The sequence below is a fragment of the Morchella sextelata genome, assembly GCF_020137385.1.
Source record: "Morchella sextelata strain SCLS chromosome Unknown scls_16, whole genome shotgun sequence".
In the NCBI taxonomy this organism is placed as follows: Eukaryota; Fungi; Ascomycota; class Pezizomycetes; order Pezizales; family Morchellaceae; genus Morchella; species Morchella sextelata.
In genome coordinates this window covers 1,073,550-1,096,179 of record NW_025408631.1, presented here as the reverse complement: position 1 = coordinate 1,096,179, position 22,630 = coordinate 1,073,550, and the positions used below count along the sequence as shown (strand labels likewise).

Below are 22,630 nucleotides of genomic sequence, written 5' to 3'. Positions count from 1 at the left end.
AAGAGTGTGGTTATATTACTGTATGGGGGGAGCAATGAATGGGGAAGAGCGTGAGGAATGTGGATTTAGGTTGAAGGTGCAGCAGCAGCAGCCCCCAGCCACATGTGCAGTGCCCACGTCAATTTTGGGCATGCAGGGTGGATGGGAAGGGTTGGAAGGAAGGGTGCAAAGTGCAGTTGTGATCATGAGGGTTGCATATGCCATGGCCATTGGACCTACATGGCATAATAGCATAACGTTATGTATATGTAGATGCAATAAAGTTTTACGGGAAAGGGGGGTCTACAGTTTCCGGTAGAATTATTGCGAAAGTCAGAGCTAAAAGAGTGGATTTTGTTGGTCTGTGCTCGTAGCAAAAATCTTTTAAGGGCCAATAGGACTATTGGGTCACGGAGAACCCACTTTCGCAATAATTCTACCGGAAACTGTACTCTAAATGCTGGGCAGACGTGCTCGGAATTTCGTCATGAGGTATCTTTATAACGGGCCCGCGATTATTTGACTCGACGGAAGAGTTCAAGTCTAGCTGCGGTCCAGAGTTGGGTACCACATGTATGGATGCCATCAGCGACAAGTTCAGAGGCCATTTTGCTTTTGCACCATACATGTCACCGCGGAGCAAGGCCACCCAAAAACCGCGCCTGTTCCGTAAAGTTTGCTGCCTGAATATTTAAATTTTTGTACCCCCAATAGAAAAAAGAGGGAAAAAAAAAGCTACGTAGAAAGAAGATGATTATAAAAAAGGGGAAAAAGAACCAAGCTTTTTAATAACTCCCCATTTGTCCCGCGGCCCCTAACCTAAACTAAAGAACCAAATACAACCCCCCCCCCCCCCCCCCTTTCACCCCCCCACACCTCCCACCATCCCACCCGCTGCAAGCCATGCCATGCCTTCCTGAACGCCGAAGAGACCGAGACCAAGACCCAGAAAAGAGAAAAGAGAAACGAGGACAAAAAGAGAAACAGAAAGAGACCCATATCTCCCGCCTATGCCTAGCTAGCTAGTAGAGACCCAGAGAGAACAGAGGAAACAGAAACAGAGGGAGCGAAACTACCACCGATAGCGCGTATTCTTCGGCGACCCCCACTTTGCATTCGGGTCGCCCCACGTCGGCTCCGGGTCCTGCTCCTCGCGGCCCGCATTGGTAGGCCTCGACTTGTGTGGTGGCGGTGCTGTAGGGGGTGCCTGGACGGCATTATCATGATGATGATAGTTATTCCACTGCCCATGGTTCTGTCCCTGCCCCTGCCCCTGCCCCTGCCCCTGCCCCTGCCCCTGTCCCCCATACCTACCGCCTCCGCCGCCGCCCCTCCCGCCGCCCCTCCACCCCCTCCCCCGGTGTCCGCCACCCCCACGATACCAGCTAGCATTCCCCCCGTCGTTCTTACGCCCCCTATACCCGCCACCCCCCCTCCCCTGCCCCTGCCCCTGCCGCCCCTCCTTCCCCTGCTGCCGCCCCTCCATCCTCTCCAGCCGCTCCTGCTCCTCCGGCCCCGGACACTCGCCCAGCACCGGCACCGTGAACGTCTTGACGCCCTTCCACATCAGCGCATCGACCTCCTCTGGCGCCGCCGGCGGCGGCGGCTCGTCCCAGCCGCCCACGACAGGCGCGTCGCTGCACGCGCCGATGATCTCGAAGGTCGCCGCGGCCGGCTCGGCGGGGGCGCGCAGGGTGAGGTCGGCGGCGGCGGCCTCGAGCTCCGCGATGTGCTGCGGCGCCTCGAGTTCGGTGGCGCCGAGCGAGGTGCCGCTGCGGTAGAGCGTGTCGAGCCAGGCGATAGTGTGGTGGTATTTTTCGGCGGATTTGTTGCCGGTTTCCCAGGCGCAGGGGGGGCCGGAGGTGGTGTTCCAGTCCCAGCCGTGGTGGGAGACCATGGGGTGGGTTCTGGGGAGGGGATTAGTGGGTGGTGTGGATGGGGGAGGGAGTTACAGGTTGGTGGTTACAGGTAGAGATGGGTGTGTTTCTGCTGGGGTGTGGAGTTGTGGGGAATATCTGGCTGGGGGATGTGTATATCCAGTTGGGGGATATAGAGCTGTGCGAGGATCAGCGATTGAGTGATGTGTGGTGGTGAGTGTTGAGTGTTGAGTGTTGAGTGTTGTGTGTGGAGTGTTGTGTGTGGAGTGTGGAGTGTGGAGTGTGGAGTGTTGAGCGTGGAGGGACGTTGGGTGTTGAGGGGCGATATGGGACGGACAGAGAGAGTGTGAACGACAGACCAAGAGACAGACGAGAGCGAGCGAGCGCCGTGGTTAATGTGCAATCGATTGATGTAACGGTTGCGTGTGTGGAGCGTCGTCGGGTTGCACAGCACAGCACAGCACAGCACACGCCCGGCCGTGATCAGGCGTTCACTCACGGCCTCGCAGTTCCTCACCCTCGCTCATGGTGCAGTCACTGTCTGCTCTCTGCCTATTCGGACAGTGCAGTGTGCTCCCTCCCTCCCTCTCTCCCTCCCTCCCTCCCTCCCGCTTCCCTCACACTCACCCGCCCACCCGCCGTCTGCCACCGTTCATAGCTTCTCTCCCGCTCCCCGTCAACAATCCCTGCCACTGCTCTCTCAATCCCTGCCACTGCTCTCTCAATCCCTGCCACTGCTCTCCGCGCCTTGCAAGGTTTCGCGGAGCCGCACACGCGCTGCCCACAACGGCTCGCCGGGTCACGCAGCAGCACGGGTCTCAAACATCGGGCGTGGGTCACAGCGAGGGAAGAAAGAGAGAAAGAAACAGAAATAGAAACGCTCGTCTCCCCCCCCCCCGTGCACGGTGCACGGTGCACATCTCACATATCATCATATCATCACCCCTCCTCACTCGCCCACACCCACCCACTCACTCATCCACCATCCATCACTCGGCCCTCGCATCACCGACCTCCTCGAGTCCCTCGAATCCCTACACACCAAGACGCCCCCCCCTCCCGCCGCAAACCCTCGCACAGAAGGCCAACACCCTCATCAACTCCTGGTTCGACTTCCACCACCCCACCCCCCACAACCACCCGCGCACCCGCCGGACAGAAAGATTACCGTCGAGTATGTCGACGGCGTGTTGGACCAGGTTGCGGCCAAGAGCCGCTTCTCGAGCGACGGGCTGCGCGCGGGCCTGTCGGCGCGGGAGGAGGGGACGAGGGCGGACATCCTGGAGGCGCTGTATCGCCGCCTGACGAGCGTGCAGGCGAAGTGGGTGACGAGGGTGGTGCTCAAGCGTTTGGCGCCCGTGGAGATGCCGGGTAGGCTGCTTTCTTCTTGTTCTTCTTCTTCTTCTTGCTGTGGTTGTAGTTGTGGGAGTGCAGGGCTAATGATAGCTGCGCCGGTTTCTGTGAAGAGAGCCATACGCTGTCGGCGTACCACTTCCTCATGCCGCACCTGTTCAAGTTCCAGCAGGACCTTTCCAAAGCCTGCGCGCTCATCTGCGCGCCCGAGTACCGCGTCTACGCACGCTTCCCGCCGCCCAGCGAGCGCGCGCAGATCCTACGGTCGCTGGCCGCACAGATCCTCAAGCCCGAGACCGGCGTCAAGGTCGGGCGGCCCGAATTCGTAAAAGCACGGGTAAGAAGACCCTTTACTACTACTACCCACTACTACTACTATGCTATATATATAAAAAATTAATCTATAATGATTATGGTTCAGAGCTGCAAACACGCCGCCGCCCTCGCCGCCGGCCGCACCTTCTCCCTCGAGCGCAAGTACGACGGCGAGTACATCCAGATCCACATCGACACCACGCGCCCCTCGCGCACCGACTGGCTCACGCTCTTCTCCAAGAGCGGCCGCAACTCCACCAACGACCGCATCCGCGTACACGAGTAACCCCCCCCCCAAAAAAAAAAAAAAAAATCCTCCTCCTCCTCCCCCATCCATCTGCATCACCAAATCTCACTCGTCCCCTAGAACACTCCTCACATCCCTCCTCCCCGCCTCCCACCACCCCCCCATTCACAACAGCAATCCTCGAAGGCGAGCTCCTCGCCTACAGCACGTCCACAGCCAGCATCCTCCCCTTCCACCACCTCCGCGCACACATCCACCGCGCCGGCACCTACATCGGCGCCCCGCCGCGCGACCGCTCCTCGCACCTCATGGTGGTGCTCTTCGACGTCTTGCTCGTCGACGGCGCCTCGCTGCTGCACCAGCCGTACCGCGTGTGGCTACAGCACCTCCGCCGCACGGAGGTCGATTTTGGGGTTGGGGATGGCGCGGTGGAGGCGCTGCGGGGGGTGGTTTGTGAGGGGTGTGGTGGCGGGTGGGAGGGCGTGGTTATGAAGCCGTTGGAGGGGGCGTATGTGGCTTTGGACGGCGGCGGTGGGGGAGGGGGCGATGGGAATGGGAGGAGTTATGGCCATGTGGGCGGGAGGGAGGCGTGGGTGAAGGTTAAGAAGGATTATATGGCGGGGTGTGGGGACACGGGGGATTTTGCGGTGGTGGGGGCGCGGGCGGAGGGGGCGAGGGGGTGGCGGTTGGGGGTGAGTGTTTTCCCTCTCTTTTTTGGGTTTGGGGGTGGGGGGAGGGTGCTGACGCGGTGGGTATACGTACAGTGGGCGCAAAGGCGCTGACGGTGTTCCATGTGGGCTGCTTGACGAACAAGGGGGAGGTGAAGCGCGGGCGCGCGAAGCCGCGGTCCAGGCTGGTGTTTGAGGTGTGCTACAGCGTGCCGAGGCATGATCTGGAGGAGATTAACCGCTTGGCGCCGTTTAGGACCGTGGCGTATGATGTGAGTGCCCGTTTCTTCTTCCTTTGTGGATGGTGTTGCTGTTGGTGTGATTGTCATGATCATTGACATTGCCCATGTTAAAACTTTGTGATCATTGGCTATATATGTGTGTCAATGGCGCTTTGGTTAGGAGCCTGTCTTTCTTTGTTGTTTTTATTATCATTGACCGTGCCTGTCTCATTGGTCCCACTACTACACCACAACCCCCCACCCGCCCCAAATCACCACCCACTAATGCCCACAGCCCGCCACCGCCCCCTTCACCCTCGACCCCCTCGCAGGCGTCACAGCCCCCACCCACCTCTTCCCCACCCCACTCGTCTTCGAGCTCACCGGCGGCGGCTTCGAGAAGCACGCAAACACGCCCTACTACGTGCTGCGCCACCCGCGCGTGTGCAAGGTCTACTTCGAGCGCGACTACCTGAACGCCATGACGCTGGAGGAGCTGCAGGACGCGGCGAGGGCTGCGGAGGCCCTGTCGTGCGGGGAGAGGGAGGAGGAGGCGGTGGAGAGGGCGTGGGTGGAGAGGTTGATGGCTGCGGAGAGGGGCGGGCTGAAGAGGGCGTGGTCGGAGGGGGTGGGGGAGGGGGAGGGGAGGGGGGTGGTGGGGTTGAGGAGGGCGGTGACGGATGGGGGGGGGTGCCAGTGGGGGCGGGGTTGGTGGTGGAGGGGGAGGAGGAGGAGGAGGGAGGTAAGGTGAAAAGGGCGAAGCGTGAGGTATCTCTTGAACCCGTAGAGCAGAACGCTACTGAACAGAAGACTGCAGAGTGGGAGATTGCGGAGCAGAAGACCGCAGAAATTGCTCCGGAGATTGAGTGTAAGCTCCAGGAAACGTCCCCCCCGCCAGCACTAGTAGAGGGTAATGATCAAAAGTCTGGAATTTCAGAGACTGCTGAGGGTGCGAATGTGGCAGCAGCAGAAAAACAGCACACAACACCCACACGCACACCTAAACCGGCAGGACAACCAAGTTCAGATTCAGTAGCAGCAGCTATTTCACCAGTAAAAGAAGCTGCGCCGCCGCCGCCTGTGCTTCGGGAGATTTCCCCAACGGTGAATCCACAGGGACGAAGACGCTCTTCGGGCGGAAACACACCGCCAAAACGGGGTCTAGTGGGGAGCGCTGCTAAGGAATTTGGCTTGTCTAAAAATACAGCTGGAAATGCGTCTATGGCTACGGTGCTGGAGAATGATGAGAACCAACAACCAAAGACACCAGTGCTGAAAAGTACGCCAAGCCAACTAATCGAGCAGCAGCTCATCCATGAACAGCGTGTCCAGCACCAACGTGCCCATAGCAAGCCACCGCCCATCCCCAACTGCGCCACCACCCCACCAGAAGCCAGCGAGGCCTTAGAGCTTAAAAACGGGCATTCACGCATCTCCCCTCTGCTCAACGCCACGGTCCTACTTCCCCACTACCTTTTCAAGTTCCCTGAGCTCACGGCCAAAATCACCGCCCACAAGCCCGCAGCGGTCCATGCTCTTCCTGCTGCCGCCGGGGATATACCCCCATTGATGCCGGCGAGCAAGAGGTGCGTGGTCTTGGTTGAGCCGAATAAAACAAGCTTGACGAAGAAGACGCTGAAGGGCTTGGCGGCGGCGGCGGGGGCTGTGGAGGGCGGGTATGGCTTTGAGGTGTATGATTGGAGGGTTGCGGGGAAGGTGCAGCCTGAGGGGGGCGTGGGAGGTGGATTGGAGCTTGTATCATGTTTGGAGCGTGGTTTGAGTTTTTGCTTTTAATATCTTTTCCCTGTTTTTTTTTTTTGTTTTTTATTATTATTGCTGTTTTGTTGGTTGATACACCCAGGGCTTTTATAATTTCTTTTGTGGTATTTTGTATTATTGCTATGCCCGGCTGTTGTAATTATCCCATTCCTGGCTATCGATGATCGATAGTCCAATGCAAGTATATTTGTATATCAACTAAGGCTCCGCAGACGCATCCCGCTCCCTATAACCCCCAAAGAACCGGACCCTACTGCCCCCGTTCAGGACCATCACCTTCGCCCTCTCAATCTCTTGCAAACTCGGGCCCTGGTCCAAAGCCGCCCTCTCCCTCTCCCTCTCCCTCTCCCTCTCCTCGCGTTCAAGGATGAGGAGGAGGTTACGCTCCCATCTCTCTTCAATTGGGATATATGGCGCCCCAGCGCAGTTGGCGGTGGATTGTGCTGCTGACGAAGAAGACATTGTTTACTATAGCTTGGTGGTGAGATGATGATATTGGTGTTAATTGTGGAGGTTGTTGTGAGGCTCGCGCGGCGGGTAGATACAGCATGATGGCACAAAGGAGATGCTGCTTTCATTGTTCTTATATACGCCCGCGCGGGTCATGACTTGAAAGACCGTCTTAGGGTAGTGCATGTAGTGGATATAAGCGTTTTCTTTGAGAATTTTCCTTGTCACGTGCAGTGGTATCTATCTACTTCTACTATACTATAAAAGAAAAAGTTTCCTAATCCCACATCCGGCCCTGACCATGGGGGAGACTAATTGGCCAAATAATGAGCGAGAAGCTAAGATAGTTCAATCTGCGATTGTAGGCCGGCCAGAGAGAGAGCTCTGATCGATATCACACATACCCCACTAAGGAAGGCCCTCAGACCCCTCAAAAAAAAAAAGGGGGGGCAATAAATACACAAAAAGTAATGCTGTGACCATACGCCCCTCACGGGCTATAGGCCCTAATTCACGGGGAAGGATCTGAGATCAACTAACCCGGTATATCGGACTCTACTCCCCGTTACATGCCGTACACCCCAGAGCATTACTCCCACCCCCGGAGTTGAATCCATGACCTCCGGACGGTCATGGTGGCTCAACCCACACGGTGTAGCAAGACGAGGCGTCTACCACTAGACTACCTCGCCCACACAACTGTCAAGGCCGGGAAGTAATACTTAAGGGAGTAACGGCTAGCTAGGGGGAGTACACCTAACCCTGCAATCACAATCTACTTGTACCACGAACCCACTGGCCACCCTCTTGTATTAATATATTGAAATGTCTCATTGCAGAATGTTAATTCGGGACAAAGATTCGAAGCTAGGCCATAGATCAGGTGGCTCGACTCTCATGTATAGCCACTGTCTCTTCCTATTTCCGGCCATGGTTGATAATTAGTGGTGCAGTACGTACGCATAGGTGCAGCGATTCTCGGAAAAATGTTGGAGCAATATATAGGATGTGTTGACTTTTTGTGTATCAGCAAGATTGTAAGTAGGGCGAGGCGATAGCACTCGAAATGTTAGCTAGCTCTGGAGGTACGTCTTTCCCCATCTACAGATCCCCCGTCCCACAGAACCAAACACTTCCCACGACACATATGTACAGGAAGCTTGATCTGTCAGGCTAGGTATTCCATCACTCAGAGCAGCCTACTTATAGTACTTTCAGAACCTAAGAAGAAGTTAGGAATAGATAGGGAAGTACTAGTGACTGTAAAGGATGGAAATCACGTTCCGTGGCCGTCAAAGTAATTCTAGTTCGATATTCTTGAATTAAGGATTCGTAGTGACCTCAATGGCGGATATATTATTCAGCTAGTAAGCTAAGGAGTTAACTATGTAGCTATAGGCGGCGGTACGGCGGGGTATACATCTGTGGTCTCAATTAATTGAAACCTGTGGTGTGGTTAGTTTCCCCTAGCATACCTGACACGGAGGGTGGTTGTCGCTTCTGTCATCAGCTCGGCCGAGTGATCTTCTATGATTGGGATTTCGGTTCGCTCCTCGGCACCCCACCACCCGGCCCCACCATCGCCTTCTCTCAACTGGGTAACGTTTCCACCGTCTCTACCCCCACTTTCTTATCCGTCATCACTTTCATTACTAAGCCCCCCACTCTTCGACAACGCGTTTCACTGTTTTCTCACCATCCCTACAATTACATATATGTAGCCGGCCGCATGCCGATAGGGAAGGAGAGCAGAAAATGTCGCCGCCGGGAGCGGGATTAAAACAGAGATAACAGAAAGATCAACCCTCTCCCCGCATATGCAAAAGATCGAGACCAACAAGAAGGTACCAGGATAGTACAGGCTAGCCACCGGATATCTGTCTGGATGAATCACATATCTGGATATGAAGAGATGGAGATCATTGAGTAAAGCACGTTGATAGTCACCATCCATGTCACTTAGGAAATCACTTTGGTCCCACAGGTGTAAGGGCCAGGTCGACTCACATAGACAGGCTTGATGACCCTCAACACCGAGTTATCAGGGTCCCAATCATCTCCTAATATGCAAGTAGATCTCTGCAACCGTCACATACCCTGGAAATGAGTAGCTCCCTCCGTAAGACTGATCATCACCAATCGAGTGATTCCTTGTGCGCCAAGCTATGCAGCAGCTGGCTCCAATACGAGACTAGAAGTCTGGAGGGCCGGAGTAACTTCATCGTTTCTTGCTTCTTGCTATCCTCATAGCTCAGAAGAGATACACCTATCAATCTGGACTAACAGATGTGGAGAGTCCCAATGGAAAGCGCATTTACGCAAGCAAGAAAGGTTTAGCGCACCAGCAATAAAAGGAACTAGTGGGCCGTTAGAGATGGCCCACGCTCAATACGAGGAACTTCACTATTTTTGGAAATGGGTTATAGTTGGCTTTGAGACGAAAGGAGTGATCTGCGTTGTCCATCGAGGCAATCCGCGGACAAAGTGCAAAGACTTGTATGCACAGGCCAACAACATATATGACTACTCTATTGGGGCGCAGCTACAAATAAGGTTCAAAAGGACCAATAGTTAAATGAAGAGACATGCCGGTCCAGAAACATTACAGGAGACGACGTGTCGGCCCATCGAGGACACCCTTAGGAGCGGCGTATGCCGTAAATGAAGCGGTGCCCAATCGAAATACAGAATAGAAAAAATCACCATCCCTTCTCCTTCGGTTTGAGTAAAATCATGCAATAACAATCATTTCCATGGACGAGGATTGGAATGGTGCCTTTACCTACATGTATCCTTTGCCTTGGACCCTTAAAGCGGGGGGACCTTTGTCTGTGTCACATGCACCATCAACCCTACCTTGAAGTGCAATAAAGAACCTGCTACAGGGATTGGGGGGCTTACGTCCCCCGATCTCACAGATCACATAGATATCGTAATTGGGTAGAACTTAAGGTTGTGGGGTTAGCCTGCATCCTTGTATCACAATGAAGGGACGAGCTAATTGCCAGGAGGCTGGGACACGGAACAGGTTTATATCCTTGCTGTTGTGTGAAGTGAAAGTTTTACTTTTTTGTCGGGATTGGAGGGATGACAAGTTGGGTCACGGATTTTTGAACCAGTCAACGTTTGTGTTTATCGGGGGGTGACCGGTGGAACACTGGGAGATGCTCCTAACGACACATGCCTCCATCAATGTTTTCTGCACGCTCAACCACTGTTTCCCTGTGGGCCAGTTATACATGACGTGGTTGACTTTCTTCGGTGGAGAGACTTTGTTACCTGGACATTAAACCCAGCCAGTCCAGCATATATTACATTACACTATGTGCCTCATGACGATCAACAGGCCTAATATTCTGACAACAACTGTAAGCAACAAAAAGATTCTAACCTAAAAAAGTGCAAGAAGTTAAATCAACCACGGGGCCAAGAACCACAAGCCCCAAGTCGTTTGTGCTGGTTTTGAGACATCCACTAAGATTGCGAGACCTGCGCTGATGACTGGGCTTTACTACTACTGTAGTTATAAGCAGTGAGTCAAATTATATGAAGAAGACACATATATCTTAGTAGAGTCGTTGTAAGAAAACAAGGTTTGCCGAATGTCTTGATTGAGATCATCAGGAATCACTCGCAAGAGATCTGGATCCTGTTTAATTAGCCACGAGCAGGGTACAGTCGACTCTCGTTATAAGGATGGCAATCGGCGGTCCCGAAATACAATACTTTTTACCCGTACCTCCTTCGTATAGTGATACTCGCCTTAAAAGAATATAGTCAACACAGGTTTTCGGTCCCGACCGTATCCTTATATCGAGAGGCGACTGTAGCTTGTGTTCGTCTTCCGGGACCAATTTGTACCGCTCGTGCTGACATAGATTTGGTTATTCGTATATAGCATCGCACATCAAAGTCTACCAAGTTATGGAAATACAAACACCCATTATACAAAACACGGCGGCCCACAAAATTGATGTAGAAACAAGCAACCGCATATGGCGCCTAAATATGTGAGCATATACGCAACTCATGTATTTGTATCGCATAAATGAGAAAAATAGTCGTGTAAAAAATAGAAATCATAAAAAAATCAATGAGAGTAAGAAAAAATAGGTATCATTAGGGATTCTTTTCATATTACGCAAGATGAAAAGAAGCGAGCAAAATGAGTGAAGCTCCACGGTCTACAATCTTTGGGCAAAGTGAAAAAAAATCCCCCAACTCCACTTAGACAAATCCCTAGTCATTACCAATTCATCGACACGTTACAGTTCCATAGATAAAATATCGTCGTCCTCTGCCTCGCACGCACATATAGAGTACCTACCCCGCCAACCTCACAGCACTTAACCAACAGTATTAACGATCTCAGATGCTCTGGTCAGCGACTCAACCATCTGTTGACACTCCTTCCTTCTTCGAACGGTGTAGTCGCTCTCCTTAAGCAAGTTGTCTAGTTCATCCGACTTGTAAAGATTCTCTAAAAGTTCACGTTGCATCTCATCTTTCGTCAATCTGTTCGAAAAGATATGTTAAACCTCTGGATATTTCTAGGAGATGGGGGTGCTGGTACATACTGGACCAAGTTCAGCATAATAGCTTTGGGTACCATATCAATCATAGTCCTTCTAACAATATTGTAGTATGAGTTGATCAAAAGCTCTGTGGATCATGTATTAGTTTCAAGTTCGGATGCCTCTTACTGCGGGGCCAAAGAACGTACTGATGACCTCAACCTCAATTCCCTCTCTTTCAGACAAAGTTCCAGATGCCTTCAATGTAGCTGGTGGGGGCTCCATTGCGGCCATCTTCTTCTTGTTTTTGCTTGCAAAGAAACTGCCAAAGAAACCGCCGTTATCAGGGCCTGAGTCCAGACTTTGTGGGTTTGGCGAATCCCTGCCGCCTCCTGGGAGTGGTTTCCCGGTCTTTGGATCGACTTGTACAGGCTTGGCAGAATTATGTCTCTCGTTTACAATAGCCATAGCCTTGGATATTTGTTAGTTATGCTTTTTATAATTGTACGGGTGTAGGATGATTTACCCTGTGTCCATTAAGGAAGTCGGGATGTCCGGTATTGATGTAGCAAGACTCCATAGAAACCATATCTTGGACCAGTTTGTTGGTTGGCCCCATTGCTTTTTTGAAAAAGGCAATAACGACCTGGTGGAATTTCTCTTTAAGGCCTGGGTATCTCCGGAAAAGCTGTGTTTACGAGTTTAGAGTGAGCGTTATCGCGTTGCTACGAGAATTAGAAGGCACAAACCTGCTTTTGAAGAAGCTGCGTCAATATTCTGACCAACTCGTCATATACAAGACTGACACACTTCAAGCTAGGGTCCTCTAGCCGTTTGATCTGCTGTTTTACGATAAGTTCGAAGGCAGTAGTTCCCACAAACAATGCCGGCGAAGATCCAGATGAGTTGTAAAGAATGGTTCTTATGTCGATATCCTTGACTTGGTCGAATGGATCTACAGCCTTTACACCATTTGCGTACAATTCATGGAAAACAAAACTAATACGTGCCCCGCCAGAAAGCTCAATACTAGAGAGCTCTTGGTTATTGCCGTCAAGCACAGTCCGGTATTCGTTACAAAACTCTGTGATGATATTAAGAATGATGTTGGCACTATTACCAAGGAGTGAATCGCCAAGTGTTGCGAGCTCAGCTGAATATTTCTGGAGGGAAGATGAAATGCGAGATTTGATATCTGGAAGAGTCTGCTTGATGTGCATCATCAAAATCTAGAAATTTAATTTTGTTAGCTTGGGTGCTTGATGAGTTTTTCCCGAATAATGCTTCCTACCATATTGAGCTTCCTGGCAAGATAAGGCGTTCCGCAATAGGCATGCTTGTTCCTATACGCGCTATGGTTCTCGAAAAACGCTTTCTCATGTTCCAAGGCCGAGGAAATGAGCTTTCTGTTATCAATATCACGCTGGCCACGGTTGACAACTGGCACATATCCTAGTCGCAAAGGAATAACTCTCCCAGCAAGAATATCAACAACGTTGGTGCCCTCGTCCATCAAATCAATCTTCGTAAGGACACCAATAGTCCGCTGACCTTCGGGATCAACCTCCCTTGCAAGCTTCAAACCGTCGGAGTTCGCCAAATCGGTGTTTCCAGCAGTGACCGCCAAGATAATTGAATTTGTCTTGGAAATCTGCTTGAGAACCATGTCCTTGATCTGTCTCTCAATGTCCTTCGGTTGATCACCCACAGGCACCTTTGTCAACCCTGGAAGATCGACCAGGGTCAAAGTCAAGACATTAGGAGAGTAGATCCGGAGACCGATGGGCTGAGGTGAGATTCCCTGATTCTTTCCTGTTTTCGCATCGGTTTCCCGTACGATCTCGTCTCGAATCTTGTTGAAGTCGTAGAACTTCTGGCCTGGAATGTGAAGAAACTCTCCCCACTCGTCGAGGTTTGCCCCCACATCTGATTGCTTCATCTCATCCTCCTCCTTATTTGTGCCATTTGTTCTGTTAGTAGTACCGGGGCGGTTGATAAGTTGCAATACCTGCCATATAGTTAGATATAGCTCCTCCGAGAAACAAGTCAAACATAATGCTTACCAACGGCCTTCTTGTAACGATACCGGTACCTCGGGGAAGACTAAAAAGTTCAATATATTGGTACTAAATCCCGACATGAAATTATAGAGGGTAAATAGGGGGGCCTACAAGTCTCTCCCGACGATGTTTTCTAGCACCGAACTCTTACCGCTGGATTGGGAGCCAACAACTACGATCTGAGGCAGGTCGATGGGGTTTTGGACCTGTGGATATTGCCAAATCAATATTAACTACAAGTCCCCCGCACCCGAAGATAGTGGATAGGGGTGAGAGCGCAAAACTACATACTCCTACAGTTGCAAATACATCTTGCAACTTATTGACGAGTGTGATTAGCCCAGGATCGTTGACGTTGATACTGGTTCTATAGCGGAGAGGGTCAGCGGGTAAAACACTTTGACGAACTTCCAGCGCAGAAGCTACCGGAATGAAGGGGGGGGATAGTTACGAGGGCTGTGCCATCGCGGATCAAGACGAAGCACGGTGTATAAAGTATAAAGTTTGAAGCTGAAAGGAAATATTCAGAGATGAGGAAACGGGGATGATGATGTTGGCGTAGATGCCGGTGGAAGAGCTGATTGTGGTGGGTAGGATGAGGTGGTTACGAGTACAGTTTCTGGCATCACACAAAAGAACTGCTGCAAGGCTTGTTGTTTCAATTCAATGGCCATCGCTTATGATCACGTGACGGGTTGAACTCCATGAACTTGATTGTTTTCGAGATTTTCTTTCACAACACTGATGCGAACTTTTGGGGGCATATTTATCTGAAGATTTGTGTATTTTTGATATCGTTATCATTTCCCTTGTACGCAATTCGCCTGCTGGTGGACAAGCTTTCGAACCTCCTGCAAAGAACATCCTCAAATTGACAGTCCTGTTGTGAATTCCAGGTAAACATTTGCGCCTCTAGAATAACCTCCGACGGGTTTCGGCCCGTCAAAAGCTCAAATACCCACTTGTGAAGCTATCGTGGACTTATGAAAACTTTAATATTATCAACCGCTTTGCAATTTGTCAAGATTTGGCTTGTTTCACCCCAGCAAGAATGCCGAACGCACATGTCTCCCCTTATCTACTGTAACTTTTCCCAGGTCAGTCTGTGCAATTTTTAACTACATAGTATTTCGACAAGCTGCTCGAATCAAATAGCCAGGGTTGCTTAAGCATATTGCTTTGTGAACAACAGATACTAGCCCCCCAGAAACAAGACCAATGATCAGAACCATGAGATATAACAAAAATTCTATTACCTCACTCAATATAACCCATACCCAGCCCCGCACATGTAACTTGCCCAATAGTAAATCAGGAAGAGAAGCCTACGCAATCTCTCTGCTCCCCTCATTCTTGAAATAGCAACCTAGGCCTACCAATCGATAGATGTGAAGACCTAACTCCATTATCTAAACCACCGTCAATTCATCCACGATGATGCCAGCTGCAATATCCTTCAATTTTCACTTTTAGTAGTGAGGAGACGCCAAACGTCTCGTTCTGCTTTGTTCAGGCAACTGCAAGCTCTTTAGAGTAATGGCCGGGATCACCATGTTAGAAGTTGCCATAGTCAACAGCCGGCCCCGCAGGGATGGGGAGGTCCATCTGCTACAAACCAAAGAACCAAAATACCTTTGTGTATTTGGTTAAATTTGGAACCGCCCCCCCCGATGTCACTGTATGTACGCACTTCTCGCCTAGACTATAAGCTTGTAACATGTTGAGTAATATATGATAGTTGTGCAAGAGCTCAGTGCTCATTGTGGTCTGTCAGAGCATGGCTTAGATCTTGTCGAGCGGCGAGCTCCTGATCTTCAGTGAGGGTTAATCTATGTATTGCACAAACGGCATTCGCGTAGGTGGGGGGGCATTATTTGCCTACTTCCAGCTTGAAGTGAATTGGGTCGCTCAGGATATTGTCGTGCCGGTATATAGTAATGAGTAGACAGCGTAGTATCCGTATCTAGCCATCTTTATTTTCGGTACATTGCAATTGCTAATGAGATTGATGTCAGGCCCAGGTAGGTGTCTAGATAAACGGTTGCGTAGGTACGACAGAACCAGAAAAGATGCAATTATCCTGTCAGCCGTGTTTTTGGCGATTTTTTCCAAATTGTTATAAATTTCACACCCAGTGTGGAAGGAGAGTCAGTCGTTCCAAACAATTGGAATGCACTAAGAGCGATTTTGAGAATTCAAAAAAACCATGAGAGTATAAGCGATCCCGTCGCCGCGAACACCTACGGTACTGGTAACTGAGTTGTTGATATGGGGTTTTGTATCCGGTTAGACACATAGGTATTTGTTGTGAGGGAGAGAGAAGGCCGATCACACCGAGGTCTTTCCTTGTAAGGCTTGCCTTGTGGAAAGGTAATTGATCACTCGTGATCCATCATCTTTGCCGTGGCCTGGTTCTGGGCACGCACAGTTCAAAAGTCGCAATTTCGCTAAAGGAAGAAAATTGTGTCGACCACGGACGAAGATCCGCTTGACGTTAAAGCGGATTTTTAAACGAAAGATAGATAGATATTTTGCCGCTGCGGATATGTAGGTCCCACGGCTTTGAGCAAGTGACTGGAGAATTCCGCTGCTGGTAACGAACAGGTTGCGCAGTACCTAGGCACCTATATGTAGGCATGAACGTGGATGCCAGGATCCTTTACTCGTCTTGCTGCGGGGGAAAAAGGCATGAAGTTTGAAGAAAGATATCGATATTTTTCCAGCCTGCCTATGAGCAACTACGCCCGACTGCACCGTACCTGGCGATTGTTATTTTAACGTTGAGGCTCCGATGCAAAGGCACGCAAGTTTGAAACGTAAGAAGATGGCGGAGATCTTTAGCCGCCCGTCTTTTAGAAATGGATGTCGGTATCACATCTAATATTTCATTTCTTTCCGTATCCAAGCCCCCCCACATAAGAGTATCGTCTTATGGTATTTCCTAGAGTAGTCTACCACACTCACATCTTGCAGCCTCGCCGAGAAGAAGAGAAGGAGGGGGACCCGCTGACTGAATCCAGCTCGCTGACTCGCACGGTGACCTGCTCAGCAATCAACGGCAGTTCGTTTTGTTTCCCCTGTCAATGGTTATCATTGGCGGCGTCCCTTCTTGCATAATATTATGACATTGCAGTTGCTTTTTTCTGGAGGCCATTTCTTTGCAGGTAAGTAAGTAGTTACTAATGTAGTAGTAGGGTAGGTAACGTAGCAAACTAATACCAACTACTACACAAAGCAGGAAACACCCGAATAGCACCTCGGGAGCAAGTATTCGCGTGGTAAAGCGTTTTACCATTCACTTTGAGCGGTGATCGGGTCCGGTTGTAGAGAGGCTTATGGAGAGGGGGGCTCAGCCGGTGGGACTCGACACACCGCCGCAGACGGGCCAGGGCTGCCCTTCCCCCTCCACTGCCTGAGTCCATGGAGAAGAAGTGGTACCCTTGATTCAATTAAAAATACCCGGCCTTGCGTGTGCGAAGGGGGGGGGGGGGGATCACTCACTTACATCAGTGGTACTTACATGTATGTATTCTACACATGTCTAAGGTGGTTTTACTAGTTGATGGAGGGTTAATAATTTAAATCATCTGGTTGCCCGCCCACACCCAGCCTAAAGGAATTTCGCACCCTTTCAAACTCTCCAACTTGCCAACCTGATTGATACATTCGTTTGAAGGAACTAAACTTGCCAATCGCTTTGTTTGTCGGATGGGCTCTCTCGGACCATCTCTATAAATTCTATGACACTTACGATCACTATCCCTATGACCGAGTCTGACCAACCTATCGAAATGTGCCCCAGCGACGATGGAGATGATGTCTTTGACAACAACGTTTTGAGGGAAGATGCGGGGTTGGATATTGAATTTATCGAGCCATACGTTACTGCGAAGGAAGCACTATGGCTTGTGCCTGGGATCGACTATATTGTTCAGAATACGTTGAGGAGGATGGAGAAATCGTTCGCCTACAATTCGGTCTACTTTTTGAAGGTCATTCTTGATCTCCAGGTCACCTACTTGGGCTTGGATTCGTCGCCTCTTTCAGATACACTGCTTGACACCAAGCTGGTGTTGCGTATCGCTGAGCTGATGGCTGGGAGAATGGCACAGAAGGACAAGGACAACGCATCACTATCGAGAGAGCTTCAGCTCCGCACACTTGTTTCGGCGTTGTCACTGTTGTATCAGGTCAGGCCTAGGATCGAGAAGATCAAGAACGAAACATATGCAAAGCTACTCAAGGATATATCGGAGAGAGACACAGACAACCGCGCAAGATTTGAGGCAGGAGATGACGAGAAGCGCAATAGTGGTGATATCGAGTTCCTCGTTCGATACGCTTGCGATCTTATCAGGTGTTTGCCGAGTGATATCCCGAGTTTCAACGATTTAAACACGCCAACAATACATTTCCTTTTTGCAGCGGGTTTTATTGTAAGTTATTTCGTGTTTTCGGCCGTTTCTTAAACTCGTGTCCTAATCTCTTCTTTTTGCATTAAGAACCAACTAGATGGTGAAACGACTCCAGAGGCCCTAGACAGTATCTTTGCCAGAATAAAAGCACCACCATCAGAATGGCACAAAGACATGCGACATCTTTACGAGGGGACCGCGGGTGCGATTTCTCTCCAACACCAAGCGCAGTCCAGAAATCCCACACGGGCATGTCAGTATGCACCTGTCTTAGCGGCGGATATTTCAAGATCGATCGTGGAAAGGGCCGAACAAGAGTTGTTGGCACTGATCTCACAAGACGAAATTATAAGCGAGCCAATCAGCACCCCTGCTGGGGTACTTCCAAAGCATGAAGCCCATCTAATGATATCGGGTCTTTTGGATTTACTAAACCAACTAGTTTCTGCGTTTCCTACTTCGGAGGAGATTGTAGAGCAGGCGAGAGGCCTATGTATGAAGATAATACAAACCTCGGAGAGACCTGCATTCAGATATAAGGCCGTAAGTTACTTAAAGCAATCAGGTACATTACCTTACATATGTAGTTGCTAACAAGCAAAAACAGTTTGAGATCATTATATCATCTACCATAGGCTATACCGAAGCCGAATACTTTGGGATGATGCGCGACCTAGATTTGGTAATTGAACAGTACTTTGGTGTTATTAGTGGCCCGGTAGCAAGTGATGAAAGAAACCTTCGGATTGAGGAGCTTAAAATAGAAAAACGGGAAACCATGGAACGGTGCGAAGAGAAGACTGTCTTGTACAAAGGTGCGGTCGAGTCTATGCAGCGTCGCATTGAGATTCTACATTCCGGCACAAGATCCGCTACTACTCCCTCTTACCGAAGTACCAATAACAACGATGAAGTTATGCGTAGTAGCACTTGGGGACCGATGGACGATAATGCCCGGTCTACCACCACGGCGAGTCCAGTTCCAAGCAGTATTCCCAGTCAGGCTCCAACTTTATCCAGTATTGCACCGACTTGCGACTCCAATGTTAGTCCTACAGAAGACACATGTACCTTACTAAGTCCCACCGATACTTTCCGTTCACTTCTTAGTCCTATCTCAAGGCTTCAAAACTCCGACTCTCCAATAGTAGAATCTCCAATTCTTCCACATCTATACCGAACTCCTAAGCTACCCCAGGGAAGCTTTCTTGCAAACGCACCAGTCACCCCTCAAGAAGCCATTACCCCAGACTTTGATGCTACTCTTCGTTTTGACCATCTGGATCAACTATTCAGCGAAAGTTTGTTTGAAGAACCCCAAGAAGAGTATCCGGAAGACGCCAACGTCTCCAAAGTATCCTTTGAGCTCCCCATCCAGTCTTTCGACGACCGCAAATCCGCACTCTCCCAGCCTGTATACATTCGCCGCGAAGAGCAGTCCTCCGACTCGGAAGAATACCAATTCCGCAAACACTCCCACGACAGCCTCCACTATAGACCTCCTGCTACAGACTTCAGCCAGATGCAGCTCGAACCCCACCAACAACAGTCTCCAATCTCCACCTACCCCGAGCCCTCCCTATCACGCACGCCCTCCGGCCAGAGCGGCATGGGCCGCTTTTCCCGTGCTAGCAGGATCTTCTCTCGTCGTCCCGGTTCCCTAATCGGCCGCAACCCACCGCGCTTCAGCAGCCTACAGCTCAACAAGCCACTCCCACCGCTCGACACAGCTGAGGATGCGCCAGAGCCCGTAGAACCGAACGCACCACCGGTCATTGTCGAGCCCGCACGCTCCCAGTCGGCTCTCGAAGTCCGCAGCGAGAAGCTGGACTTTATGAGGATGCGCAGCAACTCTGCGCTTGGGCATGGAAGGTCAATCAGCTATGAGCCAATGATGCCGATTTTCTCGGGCGTGGAAACGGTCCCGATCAGGGCCTGGGACACGATCGAGTATGAGTCGCAGCCGTATGAGGAGATCTTCAAGGTCGCCCCGAAGGACAACTGCTTCACTGTGTTTCTCTCAGCAGATGCGAAGTATGCGGTGTTTATGACTCCGCATGGGTTCCAGGTGTTTACGATCCCGAGGCCGGGGGAGACCTGCTCGACAAAGCCAAAGTTCACATATAAACTTGGTGAGGCGGAGGGTCTACGGAAGGGCAAGGTCACATGGGGCTCCTACAAGGGCGGAGCGGCATCAGAGAAATATGTTGTTACGATCACTGGCAAGCGGGTTTGTTTCTCCCCCCCTTCTAAGTCTCTTTAGATATGTAGATACTAACAAGTATTGGGGCAACAGGTCCAAGTGCATGATCTTGAGCAGGAATGCAAGGTCATCTTCACAGAGGATATGAACGCATGGGAGTTTTCCTGCATCGCCATTGAGGCGGACAAGCTGGTGGCAGGATTGACAAAGCCTCTCATGGGCGAGAGCGTGGGCATGGTCCGCATCTTCCGCATGAACGCACCAACATACTCCGGACTACGCTGCGAGAAGCTGCGGGATGTGCACCTTCCCATCAACCCCAGATCTCCCCGTGATGCCCCGCACATCCTCTCAATATCAAAAGACGGCAATATCCTCACCTGCGCGACCCCCAAGCACGGCTACTACTACTCATGGAACATCGCCAAAGCACGTATAGAGGAGCCCACTCTCATCACCAGCGGGCGTCTCAAGGCCACTGAGGTTTGTTCCCCCCCACATATTTCTCTTTGACCAACTTGCATACTAACCTTTTTACACTAGGGCTTTGGTTCCGAAACAATCTCTTCCGCAGCACTCTTCCCAGACACCAAGAATATCCTCGTCAGCACATTCCCCACCAGCCCCAACGAAGGAGACTGGAACGGCTCCTTCACCGAGCCCGTGGGCACCACATTCAGCAAGCCGCAGTCGCGCCCCGTCCGGCAAGTCGGCCTCCGCGTCACCTCCACCGCTATTGCGCCTCTCGGAAACGCAGCGGCGTTCCTGACGAAGAGCGGCACGATCTGGGTCGCGCCTCTGGCGTACGTCGAGGACGATGAGACGAACCTTACATCCTTTTCGCCAACACACACAAAGGAGAGGCTGCAGAACCAACAGACGCCCGAGACCGCGGGTAGGATGATGTTTACGCCCGAGGGCGATCGGCTGGTGGCGGTTGATAGGAAGGGAAAGATTTTGAGTCTCACGTTTAGGAAGACTGGGTTGTCGCCTGTGTTGGCGCCGCCGATGAAGTTGGATGTTGGCGGTTACTTCTAGGGAGTCCGACATTCTCTCACAAACACACACACATACGTACTAGTAACTACTGGTCTGGGTTTATATTTTTTATCAGCTTTATTTTTTTTATTTTTTTATCTTTTTATTTTAGTCTAATTATGGGAGTTTTTGGATCTGGGGAAATATTGGGGTACGGGAATTTCCTTGTTTTACTTTGCTTTTTCTAACTCTTTTCTTTTCTTTTGGATCAACCGCAACAACAAATGGTGGGGGGGGTATACCTTACGGAGTTTTTTTTTTTTTTTTTTCCTGTTTGGGCAAACTAGGGGGGTCAATTGGTCATTGGCTTTTTCGTCTTCGTCTTCGACATCTTCTTTGTTTTTTCTCTTACTTTCTATTCTGTTTGTTGTTTTTTCTTTCTTTTTGGGGCTATATTTTTGTTTGTAGTCAGAGTTAGTTTTTTGTAACTGTACACTATTATATCCATCAGCGATGTCGAACGTTAAGGCTTGCTGCAAGCTTGTAAATAATAAAAAACCCATATAACAACTATAACTATGAAAAGTATTTTTAAACTCCCCTCATAATAAGTGTTTTTATTACTCTAAAGTCAAAATGCCATATAACAGTATTTTTACTCCAAAGCTTAAGTCAAAATCGACGATATTTCTTTCTTTTAATCTTTCCGCCAGCAAGCTGCTCGGCCACAGACTATGTAGCAGCATCTACACCAATTCTCTGGTATCATTATAATTAGTACCGGCCTACCTACAGCTGCAGTGCAGTATGTCAAAACGAAACGGCCTCCTGCGAAAAAAAAGAGAACCCGATACCCAGGTCCAGCAGATCCACGCCCCCTCCCCCTTCCCCCCATGTCGAGATATGTCAATATGCATGTACATAGAGTGCCAGAATTCCCCATGAACCCATTATGCATATAGATTGTCATTTTATTTTTTCCCCCTTCGCTTTTCGACGCTCGCGAATCGTGTTTTTAGCCTGACATCCTGACGCATGTACTCTATGTCCTGCAGTACAGTGCATACTATCCCATACCATCCTGTCCCAAATATCCCATCCCTAGAAAACGTACGTAGTAGGTAGGTGCAGTTGTATGTATAGACATCTATAGACCTAGCAAAGTACCTACATACAGTAAAGTACATAGCTAGAGTAGTATACAATTGCTATAGCTAACCGCCGCGCGCCCGGCCTTTTCTTCCCTTCCCTCCAACCCCAGCCGCATGAACGTCCACGACCGGGGTGGGCTATATTGGCTAATATTACACCACAATCCCAAAGTGCCGGGACGGACAGACCCAGCCTGCTTGCTGCTGCGGGTGGTTTCTATTCTTCTGCGTGCGGGTGGTGGCGCGAGGGAAAATAGCAGCAAGCAGGTGGGAGGGTGAATTGACCTGACCTGGAAAACGAGGGAGTGGATTAGTGACTGGACTGACTTGTGGCACAGCAGGCAATGTTTGGTTTGGGCGTGAGAGTCTCGGGGCCGTGGCCGCGATGGGGTTAGCTGAGGTGTTGTGCCTCTGGAGGAT

The 22,630-nt window shown here is 50.5% G+C and overlaps 6 protein-coding genes across 6 annotated transcripts; 3 read left to right on the top strand and 3 right to left on the bottom strand.

Moving 5' to 3' along the window:
• Positions 1-1,051: 1,051 nt before the first annotated feature.
• Positions 1,052-1,876, bottom strand: H6S33_004001 (uncharacterized protein; the record flags this gene model as incomplete). Its single annotated transcript, XM_044835360.1, has 1 exon — positions 1,052-1,876. The coding sequence occupies one exon, from the start codon at positions 1,874-1,876 to the stop codon at positions 1,052-1,054; it is 825 nt and encodes a 274-aa protein (XP_044691535.1).
• Positions 1,877-2,381: 505 nt separating this feature from the next.
• H6S33_004000 (uncharacterized protein) lies at positions 2,382-6,440 on the top strand (the record flags this gene model as incomplete). Its single annotated transcript, XM_044835359.1, has 11 exons — positions 2,382-2,395; positions 3,016-3,227; positions 3,323-3,546; positions 3,631-3,796; positions 3,892-4,467; positions 4,536-4,711; positions 4,956-5,288; positions 5,381-5,428; positions 5,478-5,528; positions 5,585-6,336; positions 6,383-6,440. 11 exons carry the CDS (start codon positions 2,382-2,384, stop codon positions 6,438-6,440), a joined length of 2,610 nt encoding a protein of 869 aa, XP_044691534.1.
• Positions 6,441-6,637: 197 nt separating this feature from the next.
• H6S33_003999 (uncharacterized protein) lies at positions 6,638-6,901 on the bottom strand (the record flags this gene model as incomplete). Its single annotated transcript, XM_044835357.1, has 1 exon — positions 6,638-6,901. One exon carries the CDS (start codon positions 6,899-6,901, stop codon positions 6,638-6,640), a length of 264 nt encoding a protein of 87 aa, XP_044691533.1.
• A 4,334-nt stretch (positions 6,902-11,235) lies between these two features.
• H6S33_003998 (uncharacterized protein) lies at positions 11,236-13,928 on the bottom strand (the record flags this gene model as incomplete). Its single annotated transcript, XM_044835356.1, has 10 exons — positions 11,236-11,404; positions 11,467-11,551; positions 11,613-11,874; positions 11,930-12,091; positions 12,153-12,632; positions 12,695-13,411; positions 13,467-13,506; positions 13,575-13,669; positions 13,755-13,830; positions 13,915-13,928. 10 exons carry the CDS (start codon positions 13,926-13,928, stop codon positions 11,236-11,238), a joined length of 2,100 nt encoding a protein of 699 aa, XP_044691532.1.
• Positions 13,929-16,254: 2,326 nt separating this feature from the next.
• Positions 16,255-16,774, top strand: H6S33_003997 (uncharacterized protein; the record flags this gene model as incomplete). The annotated part of the gene is made up of 4 exons (XM_044835355.1): positions 16,255-16,331; positions 16,484-16,524; positions 16,597-16,627; positions 16,702-16,774. 4 exons carry the CDS (start codon positions 16,255-16,257, stop codon positions 16,772-16,774), a joined length of 222 nt encoding a protein of 73 aa, XP_044691531.1.
• Positions 16,775-17,203: 429 nt separating this feature from the next.
• Positions 17,204-21,119, top strand: H6S33_003996 (uncharacterized protein; the record flags this gene model as incomplete). Its single annotated transcript, XM_044835354.1, has 5 exons — positions 17,204-17,899; positions 17,966-18,421; positions 18,486-20,108; positions 20,175-20,564; positions 20,625-21,119. The coding sequence occupies 5 exons, from the start codon at positions 17,204-17,206 to the stop codon at positions 21,117-21,119; spliced, it is 3,660 nt and encodes a 1,219-aa protein (XP_044691530.1).
• Between the last annotated feature and the right edge of the window lie 1,511 nt (positions 21,120-22,630).